Raw genomic sequence first — 25,615 nt, forward strand, 5'->3', positions numbered from 1 at the left:
GTTTTCTTTTGTAGCCTTTTGCTGGTTTCCGTTTTTTGTTTTTGTTTTCGTTTTTGTAGATGCAACATTTACGTGGTTTGTTTGTGTGTCGTTTATGGTAAAAGTACATTAGGTATTAGTTTAAGAGATACAATAAATACTAATCAATAAATTAAATACAATCAATAAATTAGCCATATAATAATTTTTACTTTATTGTAATAATAATAAAATCTACTATGTTCAGTTGTTTTCCATTACTTGCTTTGGGGTTTGCGGTTTGCCTAAGTACTTACAGATCTATACTTTCGTATTTCGTATTTCTTTATTCTTTTACTGCTTTGAGAGTTGAGCCTTGAGTGTGGGATAACATGTTATATGGTCTATAATATTAAGTTTTTTTCTTCCGTTTGCGATATCCAAAAGTGCATTAGCTGAAGTGTGCCGGAGATTCCTCTTGTAGACTGATTACCCTTTTCGATTCCACGTGGAATGCCCTTTATAAATTCCTCTAGAGGCTGGGTTTCTCTTCCCTCTATATCCTAAGACCCCTCCTACACTAATTGTTGGCTGCATAAAACATTTAAATGTGGGCACATCTACATATGTATGTATGTGGTATCTGTATCTACGGCTGAAGCGTCCTCCTACTCCGTGTATCTTTAATTGAGTTTAGAAATCTATTTGCTGACGAATTATTCTTCTTGCTTTTTGGATTATGTTTATAGTAACTGCATAATTATGTATGTAAGTGTGTGTGTGTGTTTGTGTGTATGTGTATAATTATTATACACCTCGCACCCCTTTAATTTGACTAGCACAAGTACTTCTTCTTGGGTTTCATCATGCGAATGCGTCATTTGGAGCCCAACCCATTGGCCACCAAGGCGCTGGGCGTGGCAGCGGCCACCGCGGTAGCCCCCGTGTTCCCCCCGCCCGATCCTCCGCCGCCTGCGACACCACCACCCCCTGCCCCACCACTGGCCGCAACAATCGCCTCACGGGCACCCGCCGCCGCTGCTGCTGCCGCTGCCGCCGCCTGGAGATGGGCTGAAGGGGTGGGCGTGGGTGGGGATCGAGTGGCCATCGCAGTGCGGATGGTGCCGGCGGGGTGCAGATGCTTGGCACTCATTTCGCTGGCCCTGGTGTTGCCACAAACCTTGAAAACACAGAGAAACAGAAGGATAGGCATTGTTAAGATCAGTCCGAGGCGGAAGGGAATGGAAGGGGAGGGGGTAAAGTGGACACCAACCTGGTGATGGCTATCCCAGTCTCTGTATTGGCACGAGGCGCTGCAGTAGCGAGCCATGTTGCAGCCCGAGCAGGTTTCGGTGGCCTTGCGGCCGCAATTCCAGCACTGCTGCTGCAGAGTCCCGTTCTGAAAAGCGAGGAAGGGACAACTTTGGATTAGCGAATAACTTCACTGCTTTGGAGGAGCACTCTACACCTACATTCTGTGGCGTGGTGATGGATGGCGACTTGTTGTCCAGATCTCGCTCGCCGCTCGAGTGGCGACTCATTTCCATGAAGAACTTCTCCATGCGGAGCCTCTCCTGTGTCATGATCTCGGCGGCCCGCGTTTCGGCAGCCACCACCGCCCGCTGGATCTCGATTACCGCCTGCCGCTTCACCTATGCGAAGAAAAGGGTTTCAAAATTGAGCCTTGAGCGCCAAATGTGGGAGACCGACCTGGGTGACTGCGTCCTCGGCATTCCGCTTGAACTCGGAGACTTTCTCCTCTGTCTGGCGGCGCAGTTCGGCGAGAGCCGCTGGCGTTATCTCCTGGCCGCTGTTGGGATGCTGAGGCTCGATGCCCCGCTGCTGGAGGATCGTGATGGCGCGCTTGGTCTTGTCCACCATGGCCGAGATGCAGTTGAGCATTGTGTGGATGTTCTTCCACTCCTCTTCGCCCCCAGCAGCGCCTCCGCCTGAGGCAGGATTCGGGTTCGGATTGGGGTTGGATTGTGGGTTCGGGTTCGGATTGGGATTGGGATTGGGATTGGCGGGCCTCTGGGGAGGAGCCGGATGCCGCAGCTCCCTCTCGTCGCGCTGCATGAAACCAGCCGCCGAGGGGAGACCCTCAGCCACCGCCACAGTGTAGTCGCCGTAGGCCATGACCGAGTGCGCGGGATGCAGGGCCATCCGCTTGTTGGGTGGTGCGGGGTACCCGGAGGCAGACACACCCCCGCCGCTGGCCATATACTCGCTCCACTCATGCAGTCCGTTGTGGCCTCCGTGCTCCATCATGGAGTCCGAGGATCGCCGCTTGAAGACGCCACTGGCACTGCCGCCGGCCCCGTTGGATGCGGGCGCCTCCAGTTGGACGAAGATGTCGCCGAATTCGGCCCCAAACTCCATCACCGCCTGCTCGTTGTTGGTCACGTACTGGAGGGCGGACTGGTTGGTGGCCCTGGCCAGAGCCAGGACCTCGCGCTGCATCAGGGTTACGCTGTTCTTTAGCAACGGCATCACGTAGGGTCGCAGGGGCAGGTTAATGGCCTCCTGCAGGGCCAGGCGGAACTCCTCCAGCGAGATGGTGCCGCAGCACAACGACAGGACCAGAGCCCGCACCCGCTCGCACACTTCCGGCTGGCCCAGCTCCTGCGAAAAGTGCACCAGGGCGCCGAGGAACTTGCGCATCTTGCCCACGAGTCGTGCCTGCTCCACATGGGCCGCTGCTGCGGCGGCGGCTGCGGCTGCCAGCGAGGCGGCATGCTGGGCCCCCGGCGTCGGCGAGGTTCCAGACGAACCTACTCCACCGTTGACCACGGGGGAGACACTGGCATTGCGCTGCGGTCGATGGTGCAGCTGCAGGGGTGAGTGGGGTGAACGGGGGGCGAGACTGCGTGCGGAGTCTGGCGGGGAATCGGGTGGAGTGCGACACAAGCGGTCCCTCTCCCTCTCTCGCTCCCTCTCCCTCTCCCTGTCTCGACTGCTGTGCGATGTGCAGTTGCTGCTGTCCTTGCTGCTGCTCGACGAGGATGAACTCTTGTCGCCATTGCTGCTGTTGCTGCTGCTGCTGTTGGCTGTTTGGGGAAGGAGAAAGGAGAAAGGAGAAGATAGTACAGCTCGTTAGTTGTGTGTTAACAATAAACAAGAGAAACAAGTCCAAGTGCAAGTCCAAGTCCGAGTCCTGGACGAAACATATCACAGGATGTGCAGCCCAGGCGCATTACAAATGCATTAGCAGGAACTTGCCAAAGGGGCAGGGCCGAGGGCGCAGGGAGCTGGGCAGAGGAGTGACAGAGGAACGGAAGTTGCCACAAATATATATGTACATATATATTCCACCGACCACAACACGCTACGGCACTTGTCCTCCTGCCACATCAAGGAGCGGGTGCAACAACCAACTGGCAGCATTAACAAATTTGTTTGAACATGGGAAATAAATTAGCAAACATTTTTGGTCCACATCCTCGTCCCCGTGCTCGTTCTCGTCCTCGTTCTCGTTCTGGTGTGGTCTTCTGTGCTGTGCTCTGCTGTGGCATGGTAGGTGGGTGGGGTGTGGCAAGTCAGGCAAGCAAATCAAGCACCACATAACGCACTAATTGCATGGGTAAAGAGGGATGCCAAGGGGAAAGTGGGGGGAGGGTCTCTACAGGCAGTGGCTACAACACATTGCGGTACGTGCTGTCCCATCCGATTTCCCATTTCCCATCCGCCGGCCCCATTCCATGATCCTCCTGCCAAAGCGATGCTGTAGCTCAAAAATGAAAAGCTTAACGCAAATCCGCACTGCGCAGATGGCCGGAGGAGCCGCTGGGGCCCAGAGTGCCAGGCGGCAAACGAATGCCAGTGCGATTTCGTTGCTTTGTTTAAAAAGTGAGCTTCAATATGATCCAGGGCTACCTTTGTTCCCGCGACTAATGTTAGTTTTACTGAGACTTCAGTTCGATTCATTAAATATTCAAAAACCATCCATGGTTTTAAATAGGAACCTATTCTGGAAACATTTGTAGCCTGTGCCGAAGCTTTAACGCCCAAACACAGACACACACACACACACAAACTTTGTTTGCGCAAGCTAATGGAAATTGTTTATGGGTCTGTGTGTGTGTGTGTGTCCTCCAGTGGGTGGCTGACAGACACCCAGAGAGGCGAATGTTGCTGCTGACGACGACGACGACGATGATGATGATGATGATGATGACGATGACGACGACAACGACAACGACGATGGGAAATGGCAGTCGGTTGATGTTGCCGCTTCTGCTGCTGCTTCTGCTGATTCTGCTGCTGCTGCTGCTGTGGCTGGTGCACAGTTTGCTTTTGTGATAATGATTGTGGATACAGCTGCAACTGGGTGTGTTTTCACAGCCATTCAGGCACGCCACCGCCATGCCAATCGAAGGGACACACAGATACAGTGAGGCACACAGCGAGACAGACAGATATACGGACGGACAAGACATACGCAGCACATAGTCGCAGTCGCAGTCGCAGTCGGAGGCATCACTCACTCCGTCGGCGGCGCTTATCAAACGCCAAACATAGACAATGATGGATCACATGAACATCTCCACAGCCCACTAACGAACCCATCTCGCTCCACCCAATCCCTCCCCGTTTCGCCCCCTTAATTGGCTGCCAGCCTCCCAGCCGTTCCCAGTCCACCCGCAACCCGCAACCCGCAACCCGCAAACCCCCCACCAGCAATTCTTCCCCGCCTATACTCCTTTCTGTGGTACAATTGTAAAATATTGCACTTGACCGGGCTTAAAAGTTTTCGGTTTGTTTGGGTTCTACTCATATTTGTTGCTGCTGTTGTTGTTGTTCTTCTTCTTGCTTTTTTAGAAACCTCAACTGACCAAAAGTTGGTGTCCAGAGAGTCCAGACCGAGGACCAGAAGCAGCAGCAGATGTAGCAGCTGTGGCAGCCAAAAACCCACGCAAAGCCCAAAAAACTATTTACGAAAATTTTGTGTTGACAATTCACATATTTTCTAAAACATAATGTTCGGGGGGTCGGGTGTGCCCGTGGCTGTGTGTGTAGCATTGGGCGGCTCCAACTGCTGGCTCAACATTTGCCCGCAGCATGAGGCTTGCTCCGGTTGTGGCATCGATTTAAGGTTACGTATACGCAGCATGGGCCAGTCTGCATCCTCTGCTACCACTCGTCCCAAAGACTCTATATATGTGTGCTAATGTCTGTGTGTATTGTGTGTGTGTGTATGTGTGCTAGTATGGGCAACAGAATTTGCACAGCTGCGTCCCATAGATTGCAGTCGAGCGTACAAAACGAAACGTTTGCTAGTTTAGTTTGTTGTTGCTGTTTCTGTTGCTGTTGCTGTTGTCATTGCTGCCACTGCTGCTGCTGGTGCTACTGCCACTGCTGCTGCTTCTGCTGCTGGTTGTGGCATAGTCATTTGGGAAAACAATCATTTTGGCAAATATTCATCATGCGCTGTTTGTGATTATCATCAGAAGAGGCACAGACTGACTGAGATATAGACAAACAAACAAAATAAGAGAGAGACAGTCAGAGACATCACGAGTTTCGGCTCGGTTGCCCATTGTTTGGGGCTGTGGCTCCCCCTCTTTGTTGAATAAAACTGTGCTCAAACTCCACAAAAATGCTAATTAGCGAACGGAACCTTAAGCGTCTTAAATGCAGGGCGGCCACACATCATTTCCCCCTGGGAGTTGCCACAGGTACAACGCACGCACAGCACAGCAGCAGCAACAACAGCAGCAACAGCCACAATAACAGTGGCAATCAAAGCAATGCGCACAGAACGGCGACCATCATCCTCCTCCTGCTCCTGCTCCTGCTTATGACGCCTAAAAGCAGGCAACAGAATGTTCGCCTGCGTGCGGGCTGCTGCTGGGAACAATGCCAGCAGCGGTTTCTGTGTTTTTTCTTCTTGTTTGGTTGGTTGGGGGGGTTGGGGGTGTATGTTGGGGAATGAGGGGAAGCATAGGGCAACGGGGCCAACTAGGAAATGCTTTTGGCCTTTTCCATTCGTCAGGTTGTTGCCTGCTGTGGGATGTGGGATCTGGGGTCTGTGGCACTGTGGCTGAGGTTGCGGCCCCTGCGCAGAGACCAGTCTCCAATGCTCTCTGCTCTGTGTGGAGAGAGTGTGGATCCACGCTCAGCTGATTTCGTAGTTTCCCTTTCTTTTTATATATGTACATACACTTTGAGGAGGGGTTCGACTTCTTTCTGCTAACGCAACATAAGCAAGGAGGCTGCAACCCGAGGCTCACCCACCACACAGAGACACGCAGACAAACAGTTGCTGGCATTCACACCATCAATCGCCTGAGCCGTCAGCTGGTCGACGCCCGTCCGCTCGCCTCTATGCACCCAATTAAACGCCTTAAAGTATGCTCCACTTCCACTCCCATTCGACTCACCTTTAAGCCTTCGGCAAATGCCTGCCGCTGTGGCTGCTGTTGCTGTGTTGTTGGTTGACGCCGCTGCTGCTGCTGCTGACGCTGCTCCCGTCACCGCCGACACCACCACGGACGATGATGATGATGACGATGACGCGGGTGGCACTGGGACACCTGCTGCTGTGGCCACCGCCAAGGCAGCGCCAGCTGCCACCGCTGCTGCCGCCGCTGCGGCTACGTCATATGAGTCCTTGTCCGTAATCTCCTCCTTAATTATCGCCTTTCCATCGAGCGCCATCTGGAAATAGTCCAGCAAATTAGTTAAGAAATACATATATGTATAAGCAGCAGGGCGGAAGAGAGGCAGGGACTGGGAGGACGAAGACGAGGACGAGGACCCGCCCACGACCACGGCCCGCGACAGACAGACTGCACGGGTTCCCACCAGCGACGGCGATAGACAAAAACATCAAGTGACAAAGTTCTCACATTATGTTTTCAACTTATTTGATTTCAATTTGATTAAATGGTTGTCTGACATGCAAATTGGGTGTGCCCGCACACAGCTACAGAGTCCTTGGACTCCTGGCCAAATGGGGAACCTCAAGCAGCTGTCGCACTAATGTGCCTAAACGGGTTCTCTTAAACAAAAACAAAAAAAAAACACATTTAAAATTAATGCAAAACACAGTGCAACTTCTTCCATATAGAGGGTCTTAAAATATAGAAGCCAGTACATATGTACATATATTCCTAGGAATTATTCAAGAATACTCGGGGTATTCTTTCTTTGATTATTTTTCAACAACTGGGAATTTCGGAAATTTAAATTCTTCGAATATTTTCAAATTTTCCCGACCGACCGACCATCCATCCAGCCAACAACTGGGCACAGGCCACACGCTGTGGACACCTGTTCCGTAATTGAGTTGGAGAACTTTTGCCCCGCAGACTCTGCAGCGCCTTCGACTCAATGAATTTCCACGAGGAATTCTCGGCTATTTTTGCCGGAGGGCAACTCGATTGCTCTATTGGGTGGTGGCCTTGCTAATTGACTCAACAAATGCAGTTCCTGTTTATTGGCAGTGGCAAGCAACCCTTCGCCTGTGCAACCCACCAATTAGGACCCCTGCCCCCTCCCGCCTGGCCGTATCGACGCCACCCCGTATCCCCCGCCGCCCGGACACAGCATGTTCATGTCCAGAGCGAAACATTTTTCTGTTGATTTTTATCACTAAAATATGTAAATACCTCTGCGGACTGTGGGAGTTTGTGCAGCTTTGCGAGGCAAGCCCCTGCATAAACAAGAGGGCGGTAAGGTGGGAGGTAAAAACAACAAGAAACTGAACAGAAGGCTGTGTGTATGAAGGGTGTATCCGAGCGTGTGGTGCGGGCGGGGTGGGGTGGGGTGGGGTGGGAGGTGATGTGTGGCTCGGAAACCTGTTCATTTTCATTCATGTTTTCGATCAATCTTTGCGGCCTTTTATTTTGCTTGAGGTGTAAGAATCGATGGAAGCATCATCGTGTGTTTAAAGTCCATCGTCGCCGCACTGGCTAACATGTACGTATCCGAACAATTAGTGCCCCCCACAGACCCCTCCTGCACTCCCTGCAGCCCCCCTAACAGCTGGAGCAGCTGTTTGGCATCAGAGCAGAAATTACACACACACAGCAAATGCTGGCTGCTAATGAAATGAAATTCTATTGAAAACAAACACTTGACACGGCGGCAGCTGCCGTTTTGCCAAATGACGACGAGAGATGGCCCACAGATCGGTCCCCCGTCCCCCGTCCCACGTGCCCCGTCCCCCATGCCCCGTGCCCCGTGCCCATCCTCTTCAGCATATGGTAGACATAACACTTGTCAACTGTTTTTCCGAGCTCTTTCCGAATGAAGTTTGCAAAAATACCAACAAAAGACAATGCGTACGAGTGTGTGTGCACACATACAGGGCGGCTGATTAGATGAGGGGCAAACAACAAGTGTTTTCAGGTGAGAGGGGAGGTGCCACAGGCAGAGGCCAAGGAACCCAGCGTTGCCGCTGAGTCACTTAATAGCCCCAACGTTGCCTGCCAACAGCTGCTGCCTCTGCCAGTGCCTCCTGTTCTGCCAACGCCTCTGTTCTGTTCTGCTCTGCCACGGCCACCGCCACCGCCACTGCCTCTGCTGTGGCCCTGGCTATGACGAATGAATCAAATGTCAGAAGCAGCCGTGTCGTTGTCGCTCAAGCAGCTGTCGCCTGTCGTCGCCAGAAGGCGCCCCCAGTGCCTCAGTTAACCCCCAGCCAGCTGCCACCGCCCACCCACCCCCTCTCGTACCTCCGCAGGCACTTCAAAGAGATGGCAGCCTCACAAGCTTCCATCGCAGGAAAATGGAAAATGTCGCCCGCAGAAGTTTTTCCCACAAAACTTGGGCCAGCTCTGAGGCTGAAGCTGAAGCTGAAGCAGAGACTGAGGATGGGACTGAGACTGAGACTGAGACCGAGGCAGCAGCGTCTGTGGCAGCAGGGACTGGGGCTTGTGACGGCTGCAGGCAAAATTGCCAAGAGGAAAAGTAATTATTTAAACGGAGGCAAGCAGCAGCAGCAGAAGCAGCAGCAGCAGCCGGCACAGTGGGATGAAAGACTCAATTAGTGATATATTCAGCCACAAACTGCAACGGCATTTCCCTGTCTGACATTTTACCTATCATTATGTTTGGAATTTATTAATATCCGTTCTGATTCACGCGATATACAAGCTGACACAAGCTATTAATTTCCTTTCCAATCACTGGCCTTTCCTTTGCCACAGTGACCCTGCAGTGAGGCAGGGGCGGGGCGTGGTCACTACTTGACAAGTGGAAAGCTACAACAAAGCATGCAGCACACAGCATTTTCACTGGATAATTTTCAATTAGGCTCGCAAAGAGCATAAAAAAACAGAAGAAAATTCTTAAACGACATTCATTTAATTCTGTGGAGGGCAGGAGGACGGAGAGTATAAAGGAGGAGGCAGAGGCAGAGGCAGAGAGCCATGTGCTGGACACCAAAGCATTTTATACTTTTATCCCTTTTGCTAACAAAAACACACCCAGATGTGGATGTGGATGCGGAAGGGTCCAGCGGTGGGACAGAGAGTGTTAACGAAAAGGCGCGCCAACTGTAATAACAACAACTGAAGCGTTAGCGCGGCTGTGGAGGCAGGAGACGGATAGGGCCAGGAGCAGGGGTTGAAGGCCAGCGCCAGAATGAGGTAGAGGGGGAGGAGGAGGAGGAGGAGGAGGAGGAGGAGAGGCGAAAACAGAATGAAAGAGCCTGGAAAATCACAGCACAGCTGCATGTGCTTTTCCCGTAAGCTGCCCGTCGACGTCCACAACCACGTCCCAGGTCACAGGTCCAGGACCAGGACCAGGCCCAGGTCCTGCCCCTTCCTCCACATATGCCTGCGTGTGTCTGTGTGTGTGAATGACAACCCACTCGAATGCCGGACGCCGGGCACTTTGTAGCGTTGTTGTTGCTGCGGCTCTGCGGAGTCCGCATTGTGCGTCATTATGCGCAAGTGGCGCCCCATTCCTGGGAGAGATTACTGGCGACGACACCTGTGCAACAGCAGCAGTCTGCATATGTGTGTGTGTGTGTGCGTGCGTGCGAGAGTGTTTTACAGTTAAAAACTTTTTTGCAAGTCGCTACGTCAGCTGCTTCATTACACAGGGGGGAGGGGAGGCAGCTCTACAAATGTATGTATGCTGGATGCGAGAGGGGGCGGCAGAATGGCAGGGTGTGCGAGGGAATGGGTTGAGTGAAAAGTTCCTGGGAAGCATTTAATTAGACGAGCCTTGACGGTCGGCGGAAGGCCGCTGCCAAGTCGATAATTAACGATTCAATGTTGTATTTAATTCACAGCTAATGAATGGGAAGGCGGTTACAACACTTTGCTTTGATGTGAAATTATAGATATTCTTGATTTCAGTATCGATCTGTAGCTAGTACAATTATTCCGGAAATGTCTGGTATTTACATCCGCTCATCCGAAAGTGATGACTGGAGAAAGAATGTCCCCACATGAGTGAGATGGTATGTATTACGCATCAGGACATCAGGACAGAGCTTACAGAAGATCTTCAGTGGCGACCCTCGTCAACTATTTGCTAAGCGCCTCTCAGTCGTGCAACGTGCCGCAGCATCGGCGTCATTTTAAATTACACATCACACGCACACACAGACGCCCGACAGACAGACAGACAGACAGACGGCAGCATAAGCGGTGGCAACATCAACATTTTTGCACTACTCGCCGCACGTGTGAGCCTGCCACTCGCTCTCCTGCCTTCCCCGCAATGCCGCACTGCTGGTGCTGTTTGCTGCCTCCGTTCACCCTTCATTTGCAGCCTGTGTGGAGCATAATAAGATAATGGCTTGTCAGAGAGCAGCAACAGCAACAGAGGCACGGCACGGCACGGCAACAACCTCGGGGGGAAAAAACAGTTGAACGAGCGAATGTCGCGCTTAATCGGCTTTATGGTCTGTTTTATTTCCGATATGAACTGCTTTATGTCCAGAGAGGGCGAGAGTGCGAGAGAAAGGGAGAAATAAAGAATGAGAGAGGGGTAGAAAAAACTGGAGAACATTTGCCTGCCACATGTTGCCCACAAATTGTATTTAGTCATCCCAATTATGCCACATCCAGCAGCTGATGGCCGCCAGCTGCTGCTGCTGCTGCTGCTGCTGCTGCTCTTCTTGCCTCCAGCGGTGCATGCAATTTCCCAATAACAAAACGGGGCCTTCCTGCAATTGAAGATTTCCCAGCTGCCTCAGCTTGTTTCCCGGCTGATTGGAAAATCATTTTGGAGCAGTCTTGCAGCAAGCAGCAATCAGCAAGCAGCACGTGGCACTGTTCAAGTTTGTGCCGTTTCTGTGTCTGTGTCTGTGCTGTGCTGTGCCTGTGTCTGGGGCAGAGCAGCCAAGTTGTCTGCTTCTGGCAGCAACAACTTCAGCAACTACAACAGTGACTGTGGCAGAGAGAAGACCAGGCAGCAACTGCTGGCAACACATGGTGGCACGTGTCGACGTTGACGACGGCTTTTGGCCATGGCTGCACTAGACAGCAGTGGCTGCTGCTGCTTGGCTGCTGCTGCTGCGGCTACTGCTGCGGCTGCTGCTGCCGTTTTCAATTAAAAATTGCGAATGACAGCAGGTGCTGTTGATGGCTTCTCTGGCTTCCGTCTGCTGCCTCACCTGCCCCTCCTGCTACTCTTCTGGACGTGTGCACCTGTGTGTTTGTGCGGTTGGATGTGTCTAAGGAGAGCAGAGTCCTTTCCATTAGCAGCACCTGCGTCCAGCTAGCAACTCTCGGCCCTATCATGCCCAAGCATCAAAATACACAAGTTTAAGCAGGCAATCCTATGCATTAGATATCTCCAGGGCACAAATCGATGCCCTGGGTGTTGCAACTACCTCCCCCGCCCCTCATGGCACTGCAGCAACAATCTTGTTAGCTTTTTTTCCATTTCTTCTACACTTTTTTGCCGAAATCTGTTGCAGACACTTGAGCCAGCAGCTCAAACAACTGTGGCATGACAACTTACAAGAAGGAACGGAATGGAGTGGCTGATCCGGAGGCAGGATACGGACGACGATGCCGCTGGCGGACGCAGTTTTTCAGTCTCCTTCGATGCGGCTGCTGCTGCTGCTGTTTCTGTTCCTGTTGTTGCCTCGGGTATCATCTGCTTTTCATCTGGCGTAAGAAATATTGCGCCAGCTGTGCCAGCTGCTTCATTTCGACGACGCCCCCTTTTCCCAGAGAGGGGACTAAGTACATCTGTGCGTCAGTGTGTGTGTGTGTGTGTGTGTGGCAAGGTCAGCCCTGTCTGGGGCTGGAGATTTAATACTGGCTGTGGCTGTGGCTGCGGGTGCGCGCCTGCCGCAAATCCAATTCAAATGCTCGGCGCCAAGTGGGGGCGACGTTTTGGTAGCCTGCCAGCAAATGGCGTCTGCGATTGCACTGGACATGCCGTTACTCTCGTGGACACACAGACCCTTTTTTCCGAGGGACGAAATGTTTAAAACATAAGCGGGCAAACAGGCAAAAGGATTGCAGATGGCTTGGGGTGGGTGTGGGCTGTGGGGAGGGATGAAGGTTAATGGTTAAAGCATTGAAACAGATTACGATGTGCCAAGGCGTTGCAAATGCAACATCGACAAGGAGGTGGGCAAAGCATGGCTTCGATTTTCCGATGCTATATCCTATATATATTGTATATTTGCCCCTGCCACTGGCAGGACTCTCCTCTCTTTACCCTTCTCTATTGTTTATACCCAAAATGTTCTTCCTCTTATATATTTTTTTAGAACATTTTCCTGGTATGACATTTTTTCGTTGTGCCCCCGAAAACGTTTCGTGCTGCTCTGGGGCCCACGTCTTTTTAATAAGCTGCCACTTGCAGGGACAACAATTCCGGTGGCGGTGGCAGTAGCAAAGCCACAACAACGGACCGAATTTCCCAAAAACCAAGAGAGAGAAGGAGAGTGAACCAGTGGGGAAACGGATGGCAGCCAGGCGAACAGAAGAACTAGGAGTAGGAAAACGGAAAACCGAATTTCGTTTTTGACTTTTTCGATTAAGTGTATGCTCTATAGAGAGACGGAGAGACAGAGAGAGAGGGCGTACCGTTAGTTGCTGTTCTGTGCGTGACATTTTCGCGCTTTTTTAGCTTCCATTTTTTCCCTCCCCCCTGTGGCCATTCCCCTACACATCCCTCCCTCTAGGCTTCAGCTCCTCCTGTAGCTTCCAATGTTTGCCTTTGAGCTTTGAGGAAGGTTTTCCTTTCGTTTCTCTGGTTTGGTTTTGGGTTTCTTTTCTCTTAGCATGCCATTCGTTCCGTTCCATTCGTTTGCTTTGGTCTAATAAGCAAATTGACTTATTTCCGGTCGCCATGTTGTTTGTTGTCTCAGCTGCTTCATGCCGCAAACAAAATGGCGTCTCATTAGTCAATGTCGTCTAGGCGGCATCTTAATTGCCAAAGGTGTGAAAATCCAAAAGTTTTTTCTGTTTGCTTTTTTCGGATGCTTCTTTTTTACGAGGCTGTGCCGTGCCGTGCCGTGCCGCAAAGTTTGCAGTACTAATGATTGATTGAGCCCTTGATGGATTGCCGTTTCTCTGGATGGCTGGCTGGCTGGTTGGCTGGCTTGCTGTATGTTTGAATGCCTGGCTGGTTGCTATTCCGGGGCGCGGGTGGTCACGAGGGGGCAGGACGGAGCGAAGCACATGTGGCCCTTGGTAATTTGATGCCAGCTGCATTTGTCATGTGCATTTTCACCTGTTTCACCGTGCCTCACTGCCGACTATTACGCTAATAACTTTGCCCTTTTTCGCCGCCGCTGTCCATTTTAAATTCCATAGCCATGGAAATACACATGCAAGCTCGCAGACCATGCCTCACGCCTGTCCTGGCCTGGCCTGTGCAAGCCCGTATGTCAATCCATTATTCAATAGGACATTGTCGAATGGCTGATTGCCCGATGATTACTGATTAGATGAGGGCCGGCACTCCGATTTGCTCACGGGCCAAAACAGAGCCAAATTGCTGACACACTAATTGAACGGCGCGGCTGCCGGATTGGATTGGATTGGATTGGATTAGAGTGCAGGTCAGATTCTTGGCTCGAAACACGAGCATTGCCATTGCCCGCATTTGTACAAATGTCCTTCCTGATCAATCCGCTACATACATTATTGATCGTTGAATTAATTTCCATTATTGAGCAAATATTTGGAGCAATTAATTCTGGGTTCAGACTGTTAAAGGCCGAGTAAAATTTCGACTGCATTTTGGCACATTATCCGTTTTATCCAAGTGCTAGGGTATCGATCTGTCCAACCCCTTATTATTATGCCATAGTTGCAGGAGGGTTTTGCGGTGGCACTGCATTGTTGAATGAATAGCGGAAAAAATGAGAAAAGCACAAAACAGATCGAACCGCGGCCAGGGCCTCCAAGCTGGTAAAATGTTTATGCAGGTGTCATGCCTGCATGACAGAAACCACACTGTGAGAAAACACGGAGAGCAACGGAGGTATGGCGCAGGTACGGGGAATGGCAACCGTAATAACAATAGCAATGCCAACAACAATGATCTGCCAGACGGTGCGACGGGTGCGACGGGAGAGCAAAAAGGCCGAAAGACAGCTGCCCTGTCCTCACACTTGTTCCGATCTCTCTGCTCCTCACTCTCCATCCAACTCTCGTTCTTTCTCTGTCTCTTTCTTTCAATTGTGGCAGCTGCAAAGTCAAGGCCACAGCTGGCCAGGCGATCCAGGCTGAGTCACGGACTTCACTTCTGTAGTTATCCCCAGAATTGAGCGATCTACTACAGATGATAATTATGATACTCACATGTGTTTGAGTATTGATAGCTCCCAAATATTTGACTTGTGGGTAGGTTTTCCCTCTTTTTATTAAAACATTTGTGACATTGAAAACATAAATATATTATTAGATAGACTGTATATAAGAACTTAAGATGTTTCCACTTGTTTAATATTTGATATCAACCGAAGACCGTAAATACCAGTTATTGCATCAGGGGAACAGATTCCATTTAAATTTTCGTTTGATGCCCTTTGGTAATCGTACTTCTATTCTCTTTGAGGATATCCTTCGCATCAGAGCCTTGGGCAGTTGAGTCGGTTCGAAAAAACACAACAACAACTACACAAGACCGATGCCTGGACCCGTTGTCGGACCCACGAGCGAAGAAAACATGCCTCGTCATGCCCAAGACATACAATTGCCCTTAACCAGAGTTCCAAACGAATCAATTGGGAAACTTATGAATATTTTGCCAGTCTATTATCAGCACGAAGCCTCTACCAAAATCTAGGCCTAAAGAACTGCCCAATAATACTGCCTAATAATTATTTACAATTTTGCACTGGAGACACTTTCCGCAGTAAAAGTTTGGGATTTCGGGCACTTATTTACAACAGCAGTCACAGATGGAATCGACAGATGGCAGCAGGAGGCACAGAGCAGCAGGGCAGCAGGGGAACAGGGGAACGGGACACGGGCCAGCAGCTGCGACACATGGCAGCCAGCTGCAATTATTTGCAGTTGGAAGTTCTGTTTCTGTTGGGAACGCGGGCGCACAAGGCCATCAGAAACAGACGGCGGCCAAAGTCATGGACCAAAAACCCAGTCGAGGCAACTTCCGACCCCATGCCCATCCCCATCCCCATCGCCATCCCCTGCCCCGGGAAAAACAGCAAAAAGAGGGCAAATAATTTATAATTTCGCACGTGAAACTGACAAAGCAGAGGGAAAGCGAGATTTTCCTACACATCGGATCGTATCCCCTTCCGCCGCACAGCGCCCCACTATCCCCACTATGTCTGTGTTCTGCTAAAACTTTTATTCGAGCACTTGACAAACGAATTTGTATCTGCAGTTGTGCTCGCCGAATGTTTGAGCAAATAAAAAACAGATGCGTCTTGGCCAGACTACCACACTCGAATATCTATATCTTTGTATCTACATATATGTATATCGTGTATTGATACTCGCACTGTATCTTGTGGGGCCAAAGACACTTGGAGTGGCATGAGACAGCTGGCCCTGGACCTGGACCTGGACGGGAGCCACAATCAACATGTGTTGGCCGTAGCTCATACGCGTAGCATCCACAGATGCGAGTGATGCGGATGCCGATGATGCGCATCTGTGGTGTACAATTTTCAGCGGGGGGACTTACCATTTTATCTGATCTATTGGTATACTTGATTATTTGGCTCTATAATAAACTTTAGTTCGATTGAAACTGTTGTTTGCTTTGGCTTGTTTTGTGTTTGATGAATATTCAGTTCGATTGCAGCATCTTTATATCAAACTATTTGTTATCTGTTAGTTTTTCACTCCTGACTAGTGGAATCAATTAGTTTTTCTTAACTACTGTTTCGCGTTCTTTCATTTATTCACTATTTACAGTTTTCGACGATAAAACAGCGCGAAACCGGCATTTCGAAGCATTGCAATGCCGAGCAAATATTCTGAATGGCGCGGCATCGGAGGCAAGCAATCCACGCGGAAGTCGAGAACGTGGATAAAGAGTGCGGAGCGGAGCCGTCCGAACTGGCGAAAGTTGGATTTGTTTGTGAGAAGAGCAGCCGCCACTCAGGTAGCGACGACCGACCGCCTCTGTTTCGGACGTGTTCCTTCGTGTACATCGCTTCGGGTTCGTATTCGTCGTCGCCTGCTTGCAGTCGGGCGCCTGCGCAGTGGATTCCATTGCAGATGGAACAGCTGTTTCCCCCTCTTCAGCCGCCTGCCTTTGGTCTTATCGCAGGGCTGTGGCAGCGGCAACAACTGCCAGACATTTGTTCTTGTTGGTCGTCGCCGGCATTCGGCCTCTGGGCTATTAACATCAGCTGCTGCTGCTGCTGCCTGCCTCTCAGCCTCCCTCTCTTCGTGCCTTTCGTGCCCCTGCCACTTACTCGTCCCTCGGGTGATGCCTTCTGCTGGCGGCAGCTGAAAAATTCCTTTTTGGCAGCAGCTTGTTACGTTCTCGTCTCTGTTGCTGTTTCATTTTGGTCCCCTGCCACTGCCACTGCCACAGCCACAGCCACAGCCATGAAATTCCAGTTGGCATTGCGTTGCGAACTGCGTGCCGATATTTAAATAAATTGCCAACCAATTGTGCACACACACCCCGCAGTGGCGGCCTTATGCGCGTGTTCACACCATGTCAAACGCTTGGACCCCCAACCCCCAACCACCCCCACCCCCACCGGGCTTAGCCATGGGAACGAGCGGCAAGCAAATTAGAAGCGATTTGGTCTCTGCTTCGTTCTATGTTTGGGATCTACCAATCCTCGGAAATTCCAATCGGAGAGGGTAGGATCAATGCAGACTTCAATTAGTACGGGAACCACCCTATAAACATATCCATGTTTGAATTATCTTACTCTAAGCTCAGTTAATCTAAGCACTTACGGAAGGCTAATGGGAGATATTTTTAAGGGATTCAATGCACAGAGGATGATGGGTTACGCAGCCCGATATTAGCCATTAATTCATAGATTGTACGCAGATTATAGATTATGTTCGTCGTTTGCACTGTCCACTGTACTATATTGTCATCTACCTATATATTAACATATGTATATTCTCACGCTCGGCATTATCCTATGCTGCTCTTCTTCGATTTCGCTATCGTTCTCTCGATCTGTCGGGCTATAGTCTAAGCCGCGCTTACGATAGGGAACGCCTGCCCTTATGTAGATCACAATGAGGATATATATTGTATGGTAAAGGGTATAGAAACGCAATCGATTGAATCAGTCACACTCCATTAGTATCATCCTTCAACATACATAGTGGTTATAGGCAATTAATTCCCCCCTTTCCCCTGCTGATGATTAGTAAGAAATCGGCAAAGCGTATACATACATATGTATGTATGTATGTGCATATCTGTCATCTGTTTGCATTTACCAGCTGTGGCAGCGGGGAAGACGTTTCAATAGATTCCTACAAATTGACCACCGCAATTTAAACAAACCCCCGCTTTTGGCCAATAAGTGGCCATTCATCTTGTCCAGCCGCAGTTCTCCCATTCCCCCAATCGAAGCACGGATCCCTGCCCCCACACCCACATAAGCAAAACTTGCCACAAACGAAAACCCAAGCACCCTAAACCACAAACTTGAGCGAACGAGAGGGGGAATCGTGGCAGAGAAAGAAAAGGAACATTTGGCACCCAAACCAAGTCCAATTCCAAGTCCAGAGCAGGGCGATACGGGAAATCTATTGGGTTGGCGGGGATGGGGCGGCAGAAAGCGGCAGCTAGCAGCCAGCAGCCAGCAGCCAACAGGCAGCAGGCAAGGCAGAAGCGCTCTTCTTTTACTGCTGCCACTTGGTAGCAGTTGGCAATGGCAGCGACGTTGCCGTCTCCGGCTCCGGCTCCGGATCCGTCGTCGTCGTCGTCGTAGTCGTCGGGGCAGCATCAGGCGGCAAATAATGTAAAACGCCATTAGGCGAGATTTTCTCATACAAACAACAATTGTGCATTGGCACACCAGCCTGAAGTCGTCTGCGATTCTGGTGGCAAGGCTGCTCTGTATGGTGAGGGGGAGGGATGCTGGGGCACTGTGGGTGGGTGGGTGGCTTGTGGGCGTTGGACACAGTATTTTTTATGCGCATTTCGCACAAGTAAATGGGAAAGAGAGGGCGAGATGGAGACAGAGACAAGAGACAGAGAAACGTAGCGAGCGAAAACAATTTTGGGGCCGCGCTGCCTGCCTGGCAAGTGGCAACATTTGTTGCTGCTGCCGCCGCTGCTGCTGCTGCGACAAATTGAATGAAATCACGGCAATTTGGAGTGGCATACATCGGCAGGGAACAGCTGCGGCCGGGCCGTGTCCAAGTCCGTTCCCAAATGGCCAGTCGCAAAAAGGAAAGAGGAAAAAAAGAGGGCAGGCAGAGATGGGGCAAACAACTGTTTGCCCTGACTGTTGACGCATAATTGAATTATTAATTTTTATTTTAAACAATGTATGACATATTGTTGCCGCTGCTGTTGCAAGGGGTGTTGCTGCTTCTGCTTCTGTTGCTGCGGAAGCGGCTGTTCTGTTGCTGTTGCGCCTGCCCCGCGTGTTATCTGTCGGCGGCGTGCGCCGTTCCGATAAAGAAGTTGTTTGCTCAGCGCCGATTCAGCAGCAGCAGCAGCAGCAGCAGCAAACAAAGTGAAAGTCGGGGAATGAACCCGAACCCGAAGCCACCCCCGCACCCAGCAGCCACCCACTTGCGGCGTCCTTTAGGCCAGGAGGTCAAAATGAAGCTGTTTGTTTGGGATGTGTGTGTTCGTCTGAGTGTCTGTGTGAATGGGTGGGTGGCTGACTTTTGATAATAAGTACGAATATGAGTACAAGGGAGATGGGTGCTCGGAAAACAGACGGGGGCATGGGAATTGGCAACTGAGTGCGAGCAGATAACACTCCATGGACGGAGGATGGTAATGGCTAGCGATGATGTTGACGATGATACGACACCCATTTCATTCCCACTCCCACTCCGACTTCAATCCCAATCCAATGCCAGTGCAGTGTTGAGCTCCAAATCGTTTGAGGCTCAACTCTTCTTAACTGCTAAGGGCTGCTTCCGGCTGACAGCAGACTGTTGGATGCCGTCCTCAGGCCCAGCGGTTGGCCTGGCCTGTCCACGGATAAGACGCGCTAAAATTGTCGCCGGCAGTGACAGGCCGCCTGGGAGGCACCGATCCGATTCTCAGCTCCGTCCTCCGTCCTCCGTCCTGTCTTGTGCTATGCTAGCCTGTCCCATCCCGTCCTGTCCTGTCCCGTCCTGTCCTGGACATGAATAGCCAAGAAAGGACTTGTCTTGTCTTGGCTTGGCTTTTTGTGCGTGCAAAGTGAAAAGCGTAAAAAGTGAGGCAGAGCTGCAACTGAAGTGTGGACAATGGCGAGCATTTGACGAGGAAGGCGGCACTAAGGCGGGATAGTTGTGGCAAGAAAAGCGTGGCCCTGGACAGGGACCCAACAGCTGCAATTATACACGTTCCAACGATATAGAAGAAGTCTGCAAAAATGGTCCAGAATAAAACCAGAAACAGATTCGATATTAATTCTTAAAGCCTAGATTTCAATTCAAATCAATTGAATTCATAGTTGGAGATATGTAGTACATATTATGTACATATGTACGTTTGCGTCTTTAGATTTGAATTGAAGGCAAAGCCTCAAAGGAATCATTTGAAAGACAGATTATGACAGCAGCAGCAACAGCAGCCACAAACATCTCTTTACGTAAAGCTTCTGCCACACAACATTTCTATGCCCCACAGACACACAAAAACTGAACGAGCATTGGGATAACTAAGGATAACTAAATTGTCTGCGTGTGTGTGTATGTGTGGCACCACAGAAATGGCAACTGGCAGCTCTCAGCAGCAGCAGCAGCAGCAAAAACCCGGCAGAAGCACCAGCAGCAGCAAGAGTAACCGTTATTAAAGATTTTGAATACCTAATTATGAAAATGTCAGTAGCAAACTTTTTTTTGTGATGCTGACGCTCAAAGAGAGAAAGAGAGAGAGCGTGGGAGAGCGAAAGAGAGTGACAGGGACGGTACAGAATCACAGCCAGGACTCTACCGCCAGCAGCTGATGTGGCTTCTGCTATTTGCTGCTGGCTGGCTGTTGTCTATACCCTTGAAGAGGGTCCGATAATATTGCAATACAGAGAAGAAGGAGCTCGCAGAAGAGCACCAGAAGAGGATCACCAGAGGATTTCCACCAAATGGCATGTGTTTTGCAAAAATGTGTCACCAAACAATAACCATATATCGAAGATATGAAGGGTATCCACTGCTTCGGCTCACAAAGCTCTACATTCTTCCCGCCTGTTGTTGGTTGGTGCTCGTACTATTATTGCGAGAACAACAAAGTTGCTTGTGATGTGCCTGGCAGCCAAACACGGGTTGCTTCACTCTGCATTCAGTTCGCTGCTCAGCAGTTGCCCCCAACAATAACAAGAAAAGCAGCAGCAGCAACAGCAACAGCAACACCAACAACAGAAAAGAAATATGAAAAATTCCATTTTCATGTCACTCAATTGAATTTCCATTCAAAAGTTCCATTTTTGTTTTCTTTTTATTTTTTTCCTTATTCTGCTGCTGCTGCTCCTCTCTTTTTTTTTGCCAGTGACTGACGCTGACGTCGACGGTGGGGCTTTTCCATTTTCCCCCCATTTAATATTTTTGCCTATTTTCTGCGAGTGTAAGCCTCCAATCCCCTCGCCGCAAAAAACCTACATTCTATACCCCCACATCCATATGTGTGCGTGTGTGTGTGAGCGAGTGCTTTGTATTTTTCGGGTTTTCCAGCTAAATTAATTGCCTACGGATTTGTAGTTAGTTGCCATCGTCATCGCTATTGTTGGGGCCTGTTGTTGGTGTTGTCATTGCTGTTGAAAGCTCAAACACAAATACAGGCTCACCAAAATGCCTGCCACACACCCACACACCCACACACCCACACGCAGAGAGAGAAACAGAAGGACGAACACAGGGAAACACCAATGGACATACACAATGGCAAACCAAAAGTCCCTTTTTTGCCTTGACTGCATTCGGGTTTTATGGTAAAAATAAATAAATTTCGGGTTTATCTCAATGGCATACAAGTCATTTGCAGCTGAGATTTTTTTTGTTCCTCTTCTATCTCTACTACTACTACTAATACTATTTCTACTACTGCTATGGGGACCCCTGTACTCCCTTACCCACCTGTGACGTTTTTTCCTCCCATCTTTATGATTATTTTTTCCCCTATTCCATTCGCTCCTGTGGTTGCTTTTTGACTGCAAAGGTGAGGACCACATATATACGTATGTATGTATGTGCAATGGTTGGGGGCTGGTTTGTGGGTTGTGGTTGTGCTGTGTGAGTGTACGTCTCTCGGGCACAATATGCTGGGAACAATTGAGGCATGACAAGGAGATCTGTGGGAGCTGGACATGAGCTTACATTGGATTAACATTGTGCTCAAGGCGTTCAGGCAGTTCTGGTAAATCGATGTCATTCGATTCCAGCTGCAACAACCACAAATGGCGTTACTACTCGTACAGCCATTTGCAGTATTGGAATGCTCCTGAAACAACCACAAGTACTACATATAGTAATGTCGATAGATGCCAGCTTTACTGCACACCATTGACAGCTGGATGCTTCTAATCTTCAGATAGTATAATTATAGAATATCGGCTTAATAACTTTGCCCAGATTAGTAACTTAAGAATAATTGGATTAACAAAATTGAATATTCAACGAATTCGGTCCCGAATCCCCTTCAGTTTTCAATAGAGTAATTATTCAGTAAATTAATTATTCACCTCATTTAAAATTATTACTCGATCAAAGTAATTATTCATTTAATTCAATATTCAACAAATTTCTACTTCAATTCGTTCCCTCCCCCACCCCGACACTTCCCGACAAACTACGGGACCGCAAGAGAACGTATCTCCCATTCGAAAAAGAGAGCGACTCCACCTCCACTGACCCACGCAAACAGCCCAATTTCCCCATTGTCCTGTGTGTTTTTTTGGCAGGAGAGGACTGGGGTTGGGGTTGGGTGCGGCACAGTTCCTGCCTTTGTTTAGTGGCCAACAGCGATGCCAACTGCAGTCACACTCCACTTGGCCATGCTTATGGCCAACATGCTTCTTGTTTTCATGCAGATTTATTTACAGAATTTAAATTTAAACAAAAGCAACAACAGCAACAGCAACAGCAGCCACAGCAAGAGAAAAAAGTGACCAACCAACCCGCCAGCGGCTATGGCATTGGGGCCTGCTCCTGACAAGCTGTCAGTCCTGCCGGTTCTGCTTTCTGGCTGCTGGAAGCTCGATGCTCGACTCTCAGTCAGGTCAGGCGACATCCTCCATTGACATGATTTTGCTTCTGTAATTAAACAACATTTCTTTTCGCGCGTGATACGGAAAGCAGGAGCAACAGTCGGGAGACATTTGCTGACAAATTGGACGTCCCTGTATTGAAGGAAGTTGAAACCATCCGATGAATCTTAAACGCTGTGAAGGAATGGATTCCCCCGCTCTTATATATTATTTTTGGGAGTGTATTTCCTAAAACTTCATGGTGTTTATCGACCGACAGAAGAGAAAATTCTTTTCAAATTCAAAAGCGCCGTTGAATGCTTTTTCAAAAAAACCTCAATTTTGCAATATTTTTCCACTACAGGTTTTGACAAGGTTTTTGAATTTGCATCCTCTTTCCCTCGCGTATCTATCCAGTTTTTCGCATTTTCTTGTAACAATAAATAGTGGGTGCAGCTGCAACAACAAGAGCCAGAGCAGCAACAGCAGCAGTGGCATCGGTGGCAGCAGCAAAAAAGCACATCAGCAGTGGCATCAATTTTTTGTAACATGTTGGCAAACAAGGTCTCACCCACGCCCACTCCCACGCCCACAGGCGGTCCCCACGGCATACTGGCCGTGGCTGATATGGCTGCTGTGACTGTTGTTGTTTTCTGTTGGTGTTTCTGCTGCTGCTGCGGTGCGGCCACTTAAATGTCGTTATGTTGTCGGGTCACGTGCCACGTTCCAATGTCCAGTGTGTCCCATGTCCTGTCCCATACTCAGCTTTGGCCAGCGGCACGGCTAGCGGCGAGGAGGAGAAAACAACTTTATTGCCGCAGCAATTATGCGTAGCTAATAAAAATTTTGGGAGGTACAGGACTGGCAGGACAGGAGTCTAGGAGCAGGAAACATCGACAGGCAAACGATTTATGCATGATCGAATAATTAATGCGTTGATTTATTTTCAAACGTGTTTTGGCATTTGAATAAAGGCGCGAATGTCAAAAAAGGCAAAAGCGTGTTCAATGGCTGGCAGTATTAACCCATTGTCAGGCAATTCCGGATAGTCCTATAGAAAAAACTCCTCCAAAAACGGCTGAAAATGTTCGAAACATAATCTCTTGCCTATCTTTGGGGGTTTTAAAAGGATTGCGTTGCAGCCGCCGATGATGGGGCATTAGAGGGTTAACATGTGCGAATTCTGGCGCTTTGTCGAAATGCAAATTTATATCCCAACCTGACAGCAACAACAACAACAACAACAAAAGCAACAATCAAACAACCCAAACAAACATTGCTGACAAAAAAAAATACACATACAATATGGCTGGGAGAAAAGGGAGCCGGTGCCGGAGCCGGAGCCGGATCCAGAGCCCCGGAAGCAGGAAAATCAAATATGTTAAGCGGCATTTAAGAGCGACATCGTGCCTGCCACATGAGATAATGCCCCATCCCCCAGCAGCTTGCAGCAAACCAGCCCACAATCTCCCCCCCCTTTCCACCAGTGATGAGCTTTTATATTTTTCTAAAAATTTGCACGCATTGCATTGTTTGTTCCCATTGTTGTTGGTGTTGCTTTTATTTTTGTTGTTGTTTTGGGAGTGCTGCTTGTTTGTTTGTTTGATTGTTTGCTCGGGGTACACAATCGTACACACACATGTGCGGTTCCCAGCGGCTGCTTCGACGGCAGCGTCCCCTGAAAGTATGGAAAGCAACAAAAAGGACTGGAAGGAAAGGACATCACCGAGGCAGAAGCTTTTGATACACTTGCAGATATAAATAATGTGATTCTAACAATGTGTGCTAGAGGCTTAGGCGTTTCGGCATTGCCAACATCAGCTAAGAATCAAACTCCCCTTCGGAAGGGTACAAAAAGCGGGAAAAAGAACGGTGGCACACGCCATTTGTGTGTGCATGTATGTGAGAGAGAGAGGGCGAGATGTGGGAAATGTAAACGGAACTGTTTTGCTTGCCTTGATGCTGACTGTGCCTGCCCGCGTGGGTGCGCTTCGTACGTGTGTTGTGTCTATGTGTATGACAAAGGGATAATGACTGGCAGCCACACCAACTCACACGGCCCCGACCCCGGACCTGATCCCCCGCTTGAAGCAGAGGTGATGACGTCGACCGCGCTGCCCTGCGTGTCTTATCGCCAATGAAGGAAAACACGCATGCCACAGCCAGTTTCTGTCTCAAGGATATTCCACACGGGACGGTGCGGCAGATAGAACGTCCATCTGACCCCAAGACGGAGATTATGTCGGGAGTCTATTTCGCACTGAGCGCCAGATCAAGTGGACACAATGGACTTGCATCATTTCTGTCTATAGTCACCAGCTTAAACGGAAGTTTTACATTAAACAATAACTCCAGAGTGTAAGATACAAATCACGAATTCAGCCAATTAAGCTTAAATAGTCTGAGAGTGGCGGCTTGTGTAGCATCTAAACAAAAGGCTACTAAGCCCTTAATACACACTCCTCACCAACTTGGGCGTTGAAAAGATAAAGATGTTGCATTTTGTGACTCGAACGAAGAACGAAAGGCTTGAATTCCTGGAATTGTTGAAAAGTGGAGAGAATGCAGAGAAAAACATAAATACAAAATCGTTAGAGTACAAATATTTGAATTTTTCCGCCAAGAACCAAGATATTATCAAGGAAGTGTCATCTCCAGAAAAAAGTACTTTGTCGTTGCAATAGAAAACGCTAGGTGGCGGTATGTCAGTTGAAACCGAATTACGCCAGGTGGCGCGGCACAATGTTGGCAAACAGCAGTTCGTTGATATTTTACAGCACTGCTCAGTGCATATTATTTGGCGCAAATATTCAAAATTTCAAATTAACTTTGCTGACTTTCCTTTATTTTTAAATGAAAAAAACGAGGATATAAATATTATCTTAAACTAAATTAATTGCACTTTATTTACGGTAAGCC

The 25,615-nt window shown here is 49.3% G+C and overlaps 1 protein-coding gene across 3 annotated transcripts; it reads right to left on the bottom strand.

The window, feature by feature from the left end:
- Positions 1–76: 76 nt before the first annotated feature.
- nvy (CBFA2/RUNX1 partner transcriptional co-repressor nervy) lies at positions 77–16,513 on the bottom strand. Of its 3 annotated transcripts, none has more exons than XM_002138956.3 (6): positions 16,045–16,513; positions 6,339–6,615; positions 1,669–3,005; positions 1,431–1,610; positions 1,232–1,357; positions 77–1,138 (listed from the first exon to the last, which is right to left on the bottom strand). In XM_002138956.3, the coding sequence occupies exons 1-6, from the start codon at positions 16,045–16,047 to the stop codon at positions 836–838; spliced, it is 2,226 nt and encodes a 741-aa protein (XP_002138992.3). In that variant the 5' UTR covers positions 16,048–16,513; the 3' UTR covers positions 77–835. The 3 variants fall into 3 exon arrangements, with proteins under 3 accessions (XP_002138992.3, XP_033234030.1, XP_033234031.1); XM_033378140.1 differs by having other exon boundaries at positions 1,008–1,138; positions 1,232–1,379; XM_033378139.1 differs by lacking the exons at positions 6,339–6,615; positions 16,045–16,513 and adding an exon at positions 4,791–5,247.
- Positions 16,514–25,615: the final 9,102 nt, after the last annotated feature.

This window comes from Drosophila pseudoobscura, chromosome 3 (assembly GCF_009870125.1).
Source record: "Drosophila pseudoobscura strain MV-25-SWS-2005 chromosome 3, UCI_Dpse_MV25, whole genome shotgun sequence".
Lineage (NCBI taxonomy): Eukaryota > Metazoa > Arthropoda > Insecta > Diptera > Drosophilidae > Drosophila > Drosophila pseudoobscura.